Below are 14,930 nucleotides of genomic sequence, written 5' to 3' on the forward strand. Positions count from 1 at the left end.
CAGGAATGCTATAAACATTTTATTTATTTTTTTAAGAAAGTAGCTTCAGAAAAAGAGGAAAATAATCTAGATCATTTATTTATATATATATATATACTTTTTAATAAAAACCTTTACATAATCTTCATGCATAAAGACCCAGAGGTGGCCATGTTATCCACGACAGCCCTAATACCAGCTGTCGCAGGCCTTTACCGGGGACTCCCCAAGCTGAGAGCAGTGTAGCAAAGGCCCTTCTCCTGCCCATAAAGCCCAGCTCCTTGCCTGCCTCAGTAATGGTTCTATGTTCTGGGACTGGAGACAGTGGGTGGGAAATGCTTTGGGCTAGAATAGGAAGGACAGGGAGGGCTACCCAACCTGCCACGTTTTATCCAAACTCTTCAGGCAAACCCAGACAGGAAGCCTGGCAAGATGACCGAAAACCAGGGACCAAACTGAATTCTGGAGCTTCCCAGGGACATGGAGTCTGTGACCAAGAGTTCCTGCACATAGTAGGAAAGGTTTGATGTTCATGGAACATTCAAGGTGGGAACAAACAAGCCTTGAAGATTCATCCCTCCATGGCAGGCACTCACTTCTACCCTATATAAGTCAGAAATGACTATGTTCTGCTTCCTAACTCAGTCCAACCCTCTTTTGACTCTACAACAGTGTTAACTCATCAACCTACTTAAGAGACAAACTCTCCTTCCTTCTGTGGAGAGTTTATCTGTTAAGGAAGGACGATAAAAGGGCTGAGGTAGGAGTAGGGTAGCAGGTCGGCACAGAGGGTCACAAGATTCAGAACACCCGAGAGGGGGAAAGCATTCCCTGGTTCTCTGGGGGGAATTCTGTGAAAGGTTATTTTATTGACCATTTTTTAGAAAGGGCGAGGGGAAAGAATGGTCTTAAAGATGATAAAAAAGAGACTTGGCTCCTTTTTTGGGTTCTAAAGCCCTTATACTTTGTTCAGTATTAAGAAAAGCCCTGAACAAATGGAGGATGCTGCTTGGGGCAGCAGGAAACAAAGATGGGTTCCAGAGCCAACCAAGAGAATGGCAAACAGTGCCAACCAACTCAATGCAGGGGATCTCTGTGTGGTGAGTGTGAATGAGCATGTGAGTGTGGTGGGCTTCACTGACTCCCAACAGTCAATTCTCGCAGGTAGGACTGTGTGAGGCCGCGCAGTTCCTCCAAGGCATAGTCCTCAGGCATGGGGAGCTGGCCAACGTGGGGAGCCAAGAGGCCCAAAGGGACTCGCTGAGGGTCTGGTGTTGAGTCGGAGGTTGTTTCAGGGGCACGCTGAAGGCTCCATACCACCCGCAGCAGGTTGGCTGCACGTTTGGCCATGTCTGGAGAGAAAAAAATGAAGTGGGCATCAAGGATGAGGGGTGGTAAGGGTGGGCATCGGGGCAGAGGTATAATAATCATAAAGACAGGAAGCAAGCAGGCAGGAAGCAGGGAGAGGCTGGAGGCTTACCTGACTGGGCCAGGAGATCCTTGGCATTGTAACACTGCATCTGCTGTATGCGGCTGCACAGTGAGATCACTTTGGTGTGTAATTGCTCCAGCTCATAAACTGAGCAATCCACCTACAAAGGAGCAGAGAAACCAATTAGGTCAAGAAGAGCTCCCATCACCCCAATTCCATCCACAGAATGACTATGCAAAACTCTGAAACAACAGGAAAAAACCCAGGAGGCTGGCCCGGCAGTGTCATGTCACCACTATCCAGCCTAATCACTGAGGACAAAGCACAACCTCAGCAGTAATCCACAAGAGGCAAGTAACACAGTATACAAAGCCTTGAACTGGGCAAGCTTTCAGATCAGCATTAATGAAACATGTAACTAGCAAGCTTTAACATGGCGCCAAAAATCTAGATAAATCTGGGCTTAGAGAGATTGTAGGACTTCTTAAGAGTAGAGAGTAAGTAAGAAGTGGAGCCCAAACTAGCATTTAATTTAGGTATCCTAACTTCAAATTCACAACCCTTTCTAAAACACTTGCAGGGCCCTATTCTCACTGTGTGCCCTCTCCTATGTGTTGCTATCCACTCCTGTGGCTCCAAGTTTTAGTATTATTTTAAATCAATTTATTTGAGAGAGAGAGAGAGAGAGAAAGAGAGCGAGCGCATGTGCAACCAGAGAGAGGGAAAGGAAGAGGGAAAGGCAGAGAACCCCAAGTAGACTCCGTGCTGCGTGTGGAACCCAACTCGAGGCTTGATCCCATGACCCCGAGATCACAACCTGAGCTGAAACCAAGAGTCGGATGCTTAATCTACTGAGCCCCTCAGGTGCCCCACCTATGGCTCCAATGATCAATACGCTGATGATTCCTCAATCATTAGCCTACTATTTCAATCTTTCATTCCCCTTTCCAGGGCCAGTGCCCTAGGCTCGGGATACCATTACTTCTTACTTGAAATATCTTAAGAGCTTGACCACTATCTTCAGTGTCATCCCCATTACATCCTTTTCCCTACCATATGGTAGCCACAGTGATGTTTCTAAAAAGTCTGTATTTTTTTTTAAGTCTATTTTTTTAAGTAGTCTCTACCCCCCACCATGAGGCTTGAACTCACAACCCCAAGGATCAAGAGTCACATGCTCTTCTGAGTCAGCCAGGAACCCTGTATTTTCATTCTTTACTTACATTCTGAATATTTTCAGCAGCATCTTATTCCTGTTTGTCTCACATATGACTCTTGGTTGGCCCCCCTCCCAAACTCTTACATTAAACCACCCTACTTGCTAAGTGTCCTATCATCTCCTCCTCCTCTAAATGCTTACCCAACCCTTCCACGAAGCATCTCTCTCATTGAATCGACTTTTGGGGGGCTTTGCAGAATCTACCATTTAATGCCTCTGCAAGTATTTTTTTCTTTAAAGATGTAGTTATTTATTTGAAGGCTGGCGGGGGGTGCACAAGCAGGGGAAGCAGGAGAGCGAGAAGCAGGCTCCCCAATGAGCAGGGAGCCTGATCATGACCCGAGCCAAAGGCAGATGTTAACTGACTGAGCCACCAAGGCGCCCCAGCCTCTGCAAGTATTCTTTTATCCACAAGAATCAAGTCTTTTTTAAAGATTTTATTTATTTATCTGAGAGAGAGAGAATGAGAGACAGAGAGCACGAGAGGGAAGAGGGTCAGAGGGAGAAGCAGACTCCCTGCTGAGCAGGGAGCCCGATGTGGGACTCGATCCCGGGACTCCAGGATCATGACCTGAGCCGAAGGCAGTCGCTTAACCAACTGAGCCACCCAGGCGCCCCAAGAATCAAGTCTTTAACTGGACTTTTAAAGGTGGTAAATACGATGAGGTCTTTGCTCTCAAGAAACTCATAAAAAATAAAGAAACTATCAGAGATAAAGTTGAAGAATCACAAGCTATGCAGATCATTCAAGCAGGGTGATATGGCAGAAAAACTGGATGGTACTTCAGATTGGGAGATCAGAAAAGGTTTCCCTGAGGAAGGTCATATCTTTGCGGAGACCTGAACAACAAGGAGAGGGTCAAGCTTTCTAGGCAAAGAGAACAGCTAAAACTACAAGATGCAAATGCAAAGAAAGTTTAGGTGGGTAAAATGCAGAGTTTAAAGAGGAGGAGAGAAGAAGATAAAACTGGAGAAGTTTTATACACTAGAGGATCGCAACAGGAGGTCCTCAGTATTCAGAGTCTGTGACCTTGGACTGAGAAAAATAGCATTTATTTTTACTAACTTTTTACTAAACATTAGCGTTTAATTATTAATGTAGATGTCAAGCAATAACTGAGACTTTGTCATCAACAGACATCACGGCTATTTTCATATTACATTACAGTTGTTAGTGATTTTTAAATATAGTACTTCAAAATTAAGAGTAGTTAGGAGATCCACTGCAAGGCTTGTTAAATTTAAGATGTTAAATAAACCACTTAATTACCTTAAGTTCTTAATATTTTGATAACTGTATTTTAACATATTGGTTTCCTTTGTAATCCCATGAATTTAAATTTTATGCATTAAAACACATTAGACAGCCATCCATGAGCTTCACCAGACTGTTACGGAGGTCCATAGCAAACAAAGGTAAGAATTGGGGCGCCTGGGTGGCTCAGTTGCTTAAGCGACTGCCTTCAGCTCAGGTCATGATCCTGGAGTCCCGGGATCGAGTCCCACATCGGGCTCCCTGCTCAGCAGGGAGTCTGCTTCTCCCTCTGACCCTCTTCCCTCTCGTGCTCTCTATCTCTCATTCTCTCTCTCAAATAAATAAATAAAATCTTTAAAAAAAAAAAAGGTAAGAATTATTGATGCAGAGCTTTGTAAGACTTGCTAAGGAGCACTTTATTCTAAGTGAAATGAGAATCCACTGGAAGGTTTTAGACGAGAGTGAGATGGTATGTCTTGTGCATTAGAAAAATAACCCTGGTTGCTGCATGGTGTCTACTATAGCAGTCCAGGTGAGAGACTCTGTGGCTTTACTACACCTACACGCTCCCCTTTCCACTCCAAACCACCTTATTAAAAGTTCCCTGGAGAGTTGCCTGGGTGGCTTAGTCGGCTGAGTGGCTGACTCCCGATTTCGGTTTAGGTCATGGTCTCAGGGTTTTGGGACTGAGCCCCATGTCAGCATGGACTCTGCTGGAGATTCTCTCCCCCTCTGCACCTCCCCCACTCATTCACGCTTTAAATAAATAAATAAATAAAATAAATAAATGAACAGACAAAATGAATGACTAAATATCTTACAAAAACAAAAACCAAGTCCCCTGGAAGCACTATGATCGCTCTAATCTCTAGACTTATACTCATGCTATTCCCTCTGTTGAAGCGTTCTTTCCCACCCATCCTCCTTTTTCATCCTTAGGAGCCTAGGTGCCACTTCTAGAAAGTCTTATCGACTCCCTCAGACTGGGTTAGGTACTCCGTTTATGTGCTGCTACAAAACACTCTTTGCTTAATCCCTACACTTAACATTCTATAATAACTGCTGGCTTACCCATATATATATCTTCCTCACCAAAACTGTTACTTTGGTAAGGGCAAAACATATACGACTGCTTACCTTTATATCACCCAAATCCACCAGTGCTTGGGACATAGTAAGTTCTCAAAAACTAGGTTGTATAAATGTATTAATGTTCAACTAGAAAAGAGTTTTCTTCAGTGATAATAGAGGTGATGCTCTTAATTTTTAAAAGTGTAGCAAATAATATTAATTTATCCTAAAAGTGTAACAAATAATAAATTATGCATATTATATGCCAGGCACTGTGTGAGGAGGGATTTTGATAAGGATAACAGATATTACTAAGCACTTTATATAGTCTGCTAAAACACTTTAAGTATATTTTAATTGTTATGACAACTGTCAGATATCTACGATAATCTGTGCTCCACCTCCCCCCCGCCCCCACTTTTCAGAGGAGACAAAGAGAGGCTAATTTTTTTGCTTAAGGTCACATAGCTAGTGAGGGAGGGAACCATGAATTGAACCTGACTGGCTACAGAACTTGATTCTTACCCTCTATACTCTATTGCCTTTAATTTTAAAGAAGATCTCCCCAAAAGGAGCTGATGATAACCTAAAGACAGGTGGGTAAGTAATATAATAAAGTCAGTAAACAAATGTACCAAGTGCTTTGACAGTAAAAAAGAAAGTGCGATTAACATTTCTTAGGGGAAAAGGAGAACAAAGTAGAGTTTACAGCAATGTAGATCTTAAAGGATGAGTGTGTGTGCTAAAGAGTGAAATAAAACAAGCTTTGCTGGAAACACCACTGAGTAATTTAGTGTGATGAGAGCAGAGCAGGTTGGCAACTGGAAGATGGGGTAACACTGTTAGAAGGCAGGAGTGACAGGTAAAAACCTCTATGTGGGCTTGAATTCTATGTTTGAGAGTCTGGTCTTTGTGCTATAAGCAATTGAGGCCTATCTTATGACTACTGAGACTGACCCCAATACATTTTGATGAAGATTAAAAAAAAAAACTGAAACATCAAAAACTAATGATGTAATGTATGGTGATTAACATAACAATAAAAATTATTAAAAAAAATAAATGGATATAAATCTGGAAAAAAAACCTGTAATACTTGTAATGTTAAAACGTGCCAAATGATGTGTGAAACAATTATGACCTTCACCAAATCTCTGACCTTACTATCTCTCTCATCCCTGAGCCTTTCACTCAAAGGAGGGCTGGACAAGGGGAGGAGACTATAAGTGGACAAACCTCAGGAATGTCTACTGTACATACTACTTGGTAATAAGCACAAAACAGAAGCTTTTTTAAGTTTTGATATAGCTGTCATAGTGACTACAGCAAATTAGCCTCATCAAAATGTCCCTCCTGCACTGACAGTTCTCTGCCAATGAGTTTTTCAAGTGGTTGCTCAGACCTTTTGAGGTCTCTGTGGCTTTAAGGGCCAGGGAAAAGGAAAACCTAGTAGTAGTTTAAGGAATCCAGGTACCTGCTGTATCTGGTGAAGCATCTCAATGATCCGAATATAGTCCAAGTAAACAAGCCCAGATGTTTCCCAGTCCTGGATTAGGCTGCTGCGGTCTGGAGGTGCCAGGTCTTCCAAGAACCCCTTCAGGTAGTCATAGTTCTCATTAATGATGGCATCTGAAGAAACAAAACATTAAACACTCTGTCTACACAACTATATGGTTCTCAAAAGTACAGAGCTAACATGGCAGAAATCTAAAACAGGAAGGAAGGGGAAATAATGTTGGGTCAGACTAGAGAATTACAAGTAGGTATCTTGAAATTCTCCGAAGAAAATGTGAAAAATGTCTTGCTTCAGTTCCCCAGAGATTTCTGGTGGTGTTTTTTTGTTTTCTTTTTTAAAAATTTGAGACATAATTGACCTTTAATATTATGTTAATTTCAGGTACACAAAATGATTCAATACTTGTTTATATTGCAAAATGATCACCACAATGTCTAGTTAGTATCTGTTACCATACAGAGTTACAGAATTTTTATTGTGATGAGAACTTTTAAGATTTACTCTATTAGCAACTTTGTTTTTTTAAAGATTTTATTTTTAAGCAATCTCTACATCCAACGTGGGGCTTGAACTCACAACCTGAGAACAAGAGTTGCATGCTTTAGTATGGTTAATGTATATTTGTATACACACACACACATATACACATGTACACATGTGTAATGTATATTTCACCTTCATGACTTATTTAAGTATTTCATAACTGGAAGCTTGTACCTTTTGACTCCCTTCACTCATTTTGCCAACCACCAATCTGTTCTCTGTATCTATAAGCCATTTTCTTTTTTAAAGATTCCACATACAAGTGAGATCATACAGTATTTGTCTTTCTCTGACTTATTTCACTTAGCGTAATGCCTTGAGGTCCATCCATATTGTTGCAAATGGTAAGATTTCATTCTTTTTTATGGCTGAGTAATATTCCATTGTATATGTATACAATGCATATATATACACACGCACACACACATTTCCCTTATCCATTCATCCACTGATTTCATTTCCCTATCTTGGCTATTGTAAATAATGTTGCAATGAACATGGGGCTGCATATTTCTTTTCGAGTTGTGTTTTTGTTTTCTTTGGATAATTATGGAATAATCTGGATAATTATGGAATGGCTACATCATATGGTAATTCTACTTTTAATTTTTTGAGGAACCTCCATATTGTTTTCCAAAGTAGCCACACCAATTTACATGCCCACCAACGGTGCACAAAGGTTCCCTTTTCTCCACATCCTCACCAAACTTGTTATTTCTTATCTTTATGACAATAGCCAATTCTAACAGGGATGAGGTGGTATCTCATTATAGCTTTGATTTGAATTTCTGATTAGTGATGTAGAGCATCATTTCGTTGTAAGTGCTGGCCATCTGTATATGTTTTCTTGAGAAAAATGTCCACTCAGATCCTCTGCCTAATTTATTTTATTTTTTTAAAGATTTTATTTATTTGACAGAGAGAGACACAGTGAGAGAGGGAACACAAGCAGGGGGAGGGGGAGAGGGAGATGCAGGCTTCCCGCAGAGCAGGGAGCCCGATGCGGGGCTCGATCCCAGGACACTGGGATCATGACCTGAGCCGAAGGCAGATGCTTAACGACTGAGTCACCCAGGCGCGCCCTCTGCCTGATTTTTTAAAGATTTTTTTTGTTATTTTTATGAGTTCTTTAAATATTTTGGAGGTTAACCCTTTATCAGATAAATGATTTACACTTTCTCCCATTCCTGGGTTGCCTTTTCATTTTGATGGTTTCCTTTGGAGCTATGCAGAAACTTCTTTTAGTTTGATGTAGTCCCATTTATTTCTCCTTTTGTTGCCTTGGATTTTGGTGTCCCATCCAAAAAAAAAAAAATCATCACCAAGATGGGTGTCAAGGAGCTTACTGCCTATGCCTATGTTTTCTTCTAGTTTTATGCTTTCAGGTCTTAACAGTTTAAGTCTTTTTTTTAGATTTTATTTATTTGACAGAAAGAGCACAAGCAAGGGGAGCGGCAGGCAGAGGGAGAGGGAGAAGCAGGCTCCCCACTGAACAGGGTGCCCGATGCCGGGCTTGATCTCAGGACCCTGGGATCAGGACCTAAGCCAAAGGCAGACGCTTAACCGACTGAGCCACCCAGGTGCCCCGGAGTTTAAGTCTTTACCCATTTTTTTTAAAGATTTTATTTATTTGACAAGAGAGAGATACAGCGAGAGAGGGAACACAAGCAGGGGGAGTGGGAGAGGGAGAAGCAGGCTTCCCGCAGAGCAGGGAGTCCAATGCGGGGCTTGATCCCAGGACCCTGGGATCATGACCTGAGCTGAAGGCAGACACTTAATGACTGAGCTACTCAGATGCCCCAAGCCTTCACCCATTTTGAGTTAATTTTTGTACATGGAATTAGATAGCGGTCCGGCTTAATTCTTTTGCATGTGGCTGTCCAGTCATCCCAACACCATTTATTGAAAAAACTGTATATTCTTGGTTCCTCTCATAAATTAATTGACCACATATGCGGGTTTATTTCAGGTCTCTCTATTCTATTCCAATGATCTATGTGTCTGTTTTCAGGCCTATACCATACTGTTTTAATTTACTATGCTTTGTAACTGAGTTTGAAATCAGAGAATGTGATGTCTCCAGTTTTGTTCTTTCTCAAGATCACTTTGGCTACTGGAGGTCTTTTGTGGTTCCACACAAATTTTAGAGTTATTTGTTCTATCTCTGTGAAAAATGCCATTGGAATTTTGACAGGAATTACAGTCAATCTGTAGACTGTTTTAGGTAGTAAGGACATTTTAACAATGTTAATTCTTCCACTGATTTCATTTCCCTATCTTGGCTATTGTAAATAATGTTGCAATGAACATGGGGCTGCATATTTCTTTTCGAGTTGTGTTTTTGTTTTCTTTGGATAATTATGGAATAATCTGGATAATTATGGAATGGCTACATCATATGGTAATTCTACTTTTAATTTTTTGAGGAATGGTATCTTTTGAGCATGGGTATCTTTCCATTTCTTTGTGTCTTTATTTGATCAATGTCATAATTTTCAAGATACTTTGACCTCCTTGGTTAAATTTATTCCTAAGTACTTTTATTCTTTTTGGTGCAACTGAAAATGGGATTGTTTTCCTTTTAAAGATTTTATTTATTTATTTGTGAGAGCGAATAAGTGCACAAGTAGGGGGAGTGGCAGGCAGAGGGAGAAGCAGGCTCCCCGCTAAGCAAGGAGCCTGATGTAGGACTCGATCCCAGCCTGAGCTAAAGGCAGATGCTTAACTGACTGAGACACCCAGGTGTCCCTGGGATTGTTTTCTTAATTCCTCTTTCTGATAATTCATTATTAGTGTATAGGAATGCAACAGAAGCAGTGACAGTGGGAACCCTTCCTTGCCTTCTTCCTGATCTTAGAGGAAAAGCTGAAAGCTTTTCACCATTGAGCATGTTAGCTTTGGGCTTGTCATATATGGTCTTTATTACTGAGGTATGTTCCTTCTCTATCAACTAGTTTTTATTACAAATGGATGCTGAATTTACCAAATGCTTTTTCTGCATCTATTAAGATGATCATATGATTTTTATCCTTCATTCTGTTAATGTGGTGTGTCACACGGATTGATTTGTAAATGTTAAACCATCCCTGTTATAAATCACATTTGATCATGGTGTATAGTCCTTTTAATGTATTGCTGAATTTGGTTTGCTAATAATTTGCTGAGAATTTTTGCATCTATCCCTGGTGAACCATCAGCTTCACCAGGGATACTGGTCTGTACTTTCCTTTTCTTATGGTATCCTTGTCTGGTTTTGATATCAGGGTAATGCTGGCCTTATAAAATAAGTTTGGAAATGTTCTCCCCTGTTCTATTTTTTGGAAGAGTTTGAGAAGGATTGGTATTAATTCTTTGAATGTTTGGTAGAATTCATTAGTGAAGCCATCTGGTCCTGGACTTTTACTTGTAGGGCGTTTTTTGATTACTGATTCAATCTGCTTTACTACTAATTGGTCTGTACAGATTTTCTATTTCTTCCTGATTCAGTCTTGGAAGGCTATGTTTCTAGGAATTTATCCAATTCTTCTAGGTTGTCCAATTTGTTGCTATACAACTGTTCATAGTAGTCTCTAATGATCCTTTGTATTTCTGTGGTATCAGTTTTAATGTCTCCTCTTGCATTCTGGTAAATAAAATTCCCTAAACATACAAGGAGTTCAACATAATTCATGTATATCAATCATAACCTTGGCAAATGGTAAAGTAACAGCCTGTCAACCCCTGCCCCTCTAGCCCCTCATCCTGGCTAAGTTTCTTCTGCACAGAGAACTTTTGCAAAGTGTAATCTGATTCAAGACTGCAAAGTCCCAGAACATCATCTCTGGCCTGACTAATCATGGGGTTCTGGGATTGGAAGAATTTGGGGTGATTCCAGGAGACACAGGCCCTATCTGAAGCACTCACCAGAAGCTAAGTGCTTGATGATGAATTTGTGGCAGCGGTTCCAGTGTCCAGCTTTAAATAAATAGAGGGCCTCCAAGTGCTTGTCAGATTCCATGTGTGCTCGAACCGCTTTGGCCTCATTAATCCACTCAGCAGGCACACAAAGCTTCTGGGTCAGGAAAGCCTCCTTAGCCCAAGATTCCGGGGTTTCTAATAGTTGGCAGTGCCGGGTAAGCAGCTCTCGAACCGCCTTCTCACGCATGCTGTAGGAAGGAAGACAATGCTGAATACATCCTATCCTCATCGATGGAGAAGGCTGCCTCAGCCAGGGCAGTGACCCCTGAGACAGTCTCTCAAACTGTAGGTCTTAACAATGAGTGAACCACTTCAAACTTCACTTAAAAAAAAAAAAAAAGGCCATATCAGCATTTATTTTTTAAATAAAAGTATCTAAGCACATGATATTTTCATGATAAAAAAACAGTGAAAACTAATACTCTAGGGAAGACTGTCCAATGCTAAGAAAAGGCTTTCCCTCTCTTTTATTTTCTTCCTAGTAACAGGAGATCAAGGACTCGATAGGAGAACCCTATGCTCCCCACAGAGTAGTTCTTTGTAGTTCATCTCCAACCTTCTCCCTTCCTCTTCTCCCATATGGTCAGTACAAGTAAATGAATTAGTTTTTAAAGGTAAGGTCTCTTCCAGGTCCTTGTTTGCTTTTTTCCCTTCAAAACCATCAACTTTCCTAATTCATTTTCTCTCTGCCTCTAGATTTAGGCTACCCTCACTGTTTTTGGTCTCAAGGCCCCTTAAGGAGAGTCCTTTCCTATCTGGGCCAAAGGACCAGCCATTTATTTATTTTTCTTTTAAAAGATGCTATTTATTTCAGAGAGCGAGAGAGAGAGAGCGGGGGTGGGGTGGGGGGTGGGCAGAGGGAGAGGGAGAATCTCAAGCAGCACAGAGCCCAATGCAGGGTTTGACCCCACTACTCTGAGATCATCATCTGAGCCGAAATCAAGAGTCAGACGCTCAACAGACTCAGCCACCCAGGTGCCACAAAGGACCAGATTTATTTGAGGGAGAGCAAGAGAACACAGCAGGGAGACTGGTAGAGGGAGAGGGAGTAGCAGGCTCCCTGCTGAGCAGGCTCGATCCCACGACCCTGGGATCATGACCTGAGCTGAAGGCAGACGCTTAACCGACTGAGCCACCCAGGTGCTCCCCAAAGGACCAGATTTAAATATCAAATCAAAACTAGTTTCCTCGTCTTAGAATCTTTTCTGAACACCTTTTCAAGGCTTTCCATGGACCCCCAATCTCAACTGCTTCGTTTCTAAAATTCTTTATCAGGTGGCACCTGGCTGGGTCAGTCAGAAGAGCAGGGTCCTAAGTTTGAGCCCCATGTTGAGTGTAGAGATGAGATACATACATACATAAATAAAAAAACAAAATAAATTGAAATTTTCATTTAAAAAAATCCTTTATCAGGAAATAGGATTTGCTTCCCTAGAGCCTACTCTTAAACCATCAGTTATCTTATTAGCCAGGCTTTTACCATGTGAAATGCCCCATGAATTTGTTTAAATAAACTCAAAAGTAAAGTATGAAGTCATTTTGCTTCCTGGTAAGGGAGAAGAGGAGAAATTCCTTAAAGGGAAGGCTGTACTAGATGCTTTATACGTTTACTCCCTTTAAAAAAAAAAATTTTTTTTTTAAAGATTTCATTGATTTTAAGAGAGAGAGAGAAAGAGAGAGCTGTGAGAGGGGCAAAGCGGGAGGGAAGAGGTAGAGAATCTCAAGCAGACTGTGCTGAGCACAGAGACCCACATGGGGCTCGATCTCACGATCCTGAGATCATGACCTGAGCTGAAACCAAGAGTCGGATGCTTAACTTTCTGAGCCACCCAGAAGCCCCTTAAAACAAAAATTTTTTATTAAGTAATCTCTGCCCAATGTGGGGCTCAAACTCACGACCCCAAGATCAAGAGTCACATACTCCACCAACTGAGCCAGCCAGGCACTCCTACTTGTCCTCCTGTAATCCCACAACCACCTTTGACTAGGTAGGCATTAATATTATGATTTTACAGATAAAAAGAAAGTATCTTTAACCAAAAATCAAAGTGAGTAAGCTTTACTCCAGGTCAAAGTGAGTACATGATGAATCTAGAATTAAGGGAGGTCTGACTACAAAACTCAACTCCTTTCCATACTATGTAACATGACAGAGAGTGCAGCATAATGATTAAGAGCACAGACTCTGGGTGTCTTGAGTTGGAAGACTCTGCCATTTACTAGCCATGTGACCTTGAGCAAAAATTACTTAATCTCTCTGTGCCTCAGGGTGCGCATCTATAAAACAGAGATTATAAGAGCACTTATAGGTTCATTATGAGCATTGAGTTGATCAATTACAATTGAGTTGTAAAGTATTTACAACAGAGTATAAATATATGTAAAAGTACTATACAACAAAGTACTATACAAATGTTTTTGTTATTAGTGTAATGCCATGCTACTACCATTAACAAAAAAGGAAGTCTCCAACTTTATCTCATTCACACGATGGAGAAAAGGCTCTTTTAGGATAGAGAACGAAAACATCAGGCATCTAAGGAAGGATATACTGGTAAATATGATATTATCAAACTTGAGGGGTAGGTGTGGGTGGATGGCAAGGGAAAGCCAGAGAGGGAGAAAGCCAGCAGACAGAAAAAGCAGGGGCTCTCCTTGCCAACTCGTTACATCACTCCACAGATCCACTGAGGCAGCTCAGCAAACATTGTTTCTGCATAATTCCTAACCATGCAACATTCAAGTGAATCTGTGTCTAAGTTAATGGGGTAGCCCCATGTGGACATATCCTTCCCCTTCCTGTTAATTATTTCCTGTTCCTGTCTAGGGTTTTCCCTGATCACTGCAGAGATCGCTTCTCACTTCTCAGACTACTGAGAGGTCTTATAATAAATGGCATAATCTGGCACTTAAGGCAGTCTCATTTCCAACTTGTTCACATGAATAAAGAGATAGCTGCGGGTTGAACTGTCCTAAGGTTTATCACAAGGCTGGACCCAAAATACATTCTAGATGCTTACTTACTCAATTAAACCCTAGAAGACTGATGTCATTGGCACTGCCCTGTAGCACTAAATGTATAGTGGATTCACAGCTTCTTACTCACCTTGAGTTGTCAATGTGCAGGAGGACAAAGATGGCCCACTCCCACAGCCCCTCACTTTCCAGTTGGCCAGCATAACTGGTCTGTAGCACACCCGCACACTGTTCTGAGAGATGGGTATAGTTAAGAGCCCGCAGCACCTCCCACAAGTGCCAGCTTAGGCGGTAGTCCAAAGGATCGGCTGTTATGCTTCGAGGCTCCAGCAGCTGGTTGAGATCATAATGTCTGCAAAGGAAAACGTGCTGAGAGTTACCATATCAAGGCAGCAGACCACCTGCACTGGACAGGTCAACCGTTCTGGCTATGGTTTAGAAGATAATAAAGGCAGGCACCCGAGAAAAGAAGCATTATAGACCACATGGTCTCCCTCTGAGACTGTGCTCTATCAGTCTACTTCTAGGTTCAGCCAGATTACAGATACTACTAAAAATGAAGGCATCTCCTCTTCTGTGGTTGTGTGATCTGATAGGTTTGCTGGTATTTGTTTAGCTTAGATATTTACCATCCTGGTGTACATGGAGTCTTCACAACTCTTAGTCTTCATTCCTTCACTTAACCATTTATTTATTTTTAAAATTTTATTTGTTTGAAAGAGAGTGTATGAGAGCGCATGAGTGAGGGGGAGGGAGTAGACCTTTTGCTGAGTGCGGCCTTGATCCCAGGACCCTGAGATCATGACCTGAGCCGAAGTTCAGATGGTTAGCCGACTGAACCACCCAGGCACCCTGATACTATTCTTAACCATTAAAAACATGCAGTTATATTAGGATTTTCCAGACTGTTCTATTATATGAAGTTGTTGGAGTGCTAAGTCTCCTGTTTGTTTGAACAGATAGTCTTCACGATGGTTACTTC

The 14,930-nt window shown here is 41.4% G+C and overlaps 1 protein-coding gene across 1 annotated transcript in view; it reads right to left on the minus strand.

Moving 5' to 3' along the window:
- The window catches only part of NUP98 (nucleoporin 98 and 96 precursor), a 120,085-nt gene continuing 105,155 nt past the window's right edge, over nucleotides 1-14,930 (minus strand). The window contains exons 29-33 of the mRNA XM_035722711.1: nucleotides 14,079-14,300; nucleotides 10,919-11,160; nucleotides 6,431-6,585; nucleotides 1,460-1,571; nucleotides 1-1,331 (exon numbers count right to left, since the gene is read on the minus strand). Coding sequence (XP_035578604.1) covers nucleotides 1,114-1,331; nucleotides 1,460-1,571; nucleotides 6,431-6,585; nucleotides 10,919-11,160; nucleotides 14,079-14,300 — 949 coding nt within the window. The 3' untranslated portion in view covers nucleotides 1-1,113. The remainder of the gene's footprint in view (nucleotides 1,332-1,459; nucleotides 1,572-6,430; nucleotides 6,586-10,918; nucleotides 11,161-14,078; nucleotides 14,301-14,930) is intronic.

Source organism: Zalophus californianus, chromosome 11 (genome assembly GCF_009762305.2).
Source record: "Zalophus californianus isolate mZalCal1 chromosome 11, mZalCal1.pri.v2, whole genome shotgun sequence".
Lineage (NCBI taxonomy): Eukaryota > Metazoa > Chordata > Mammalia > Carnivora > Otariidae > Zalophus > Zalophus californianus.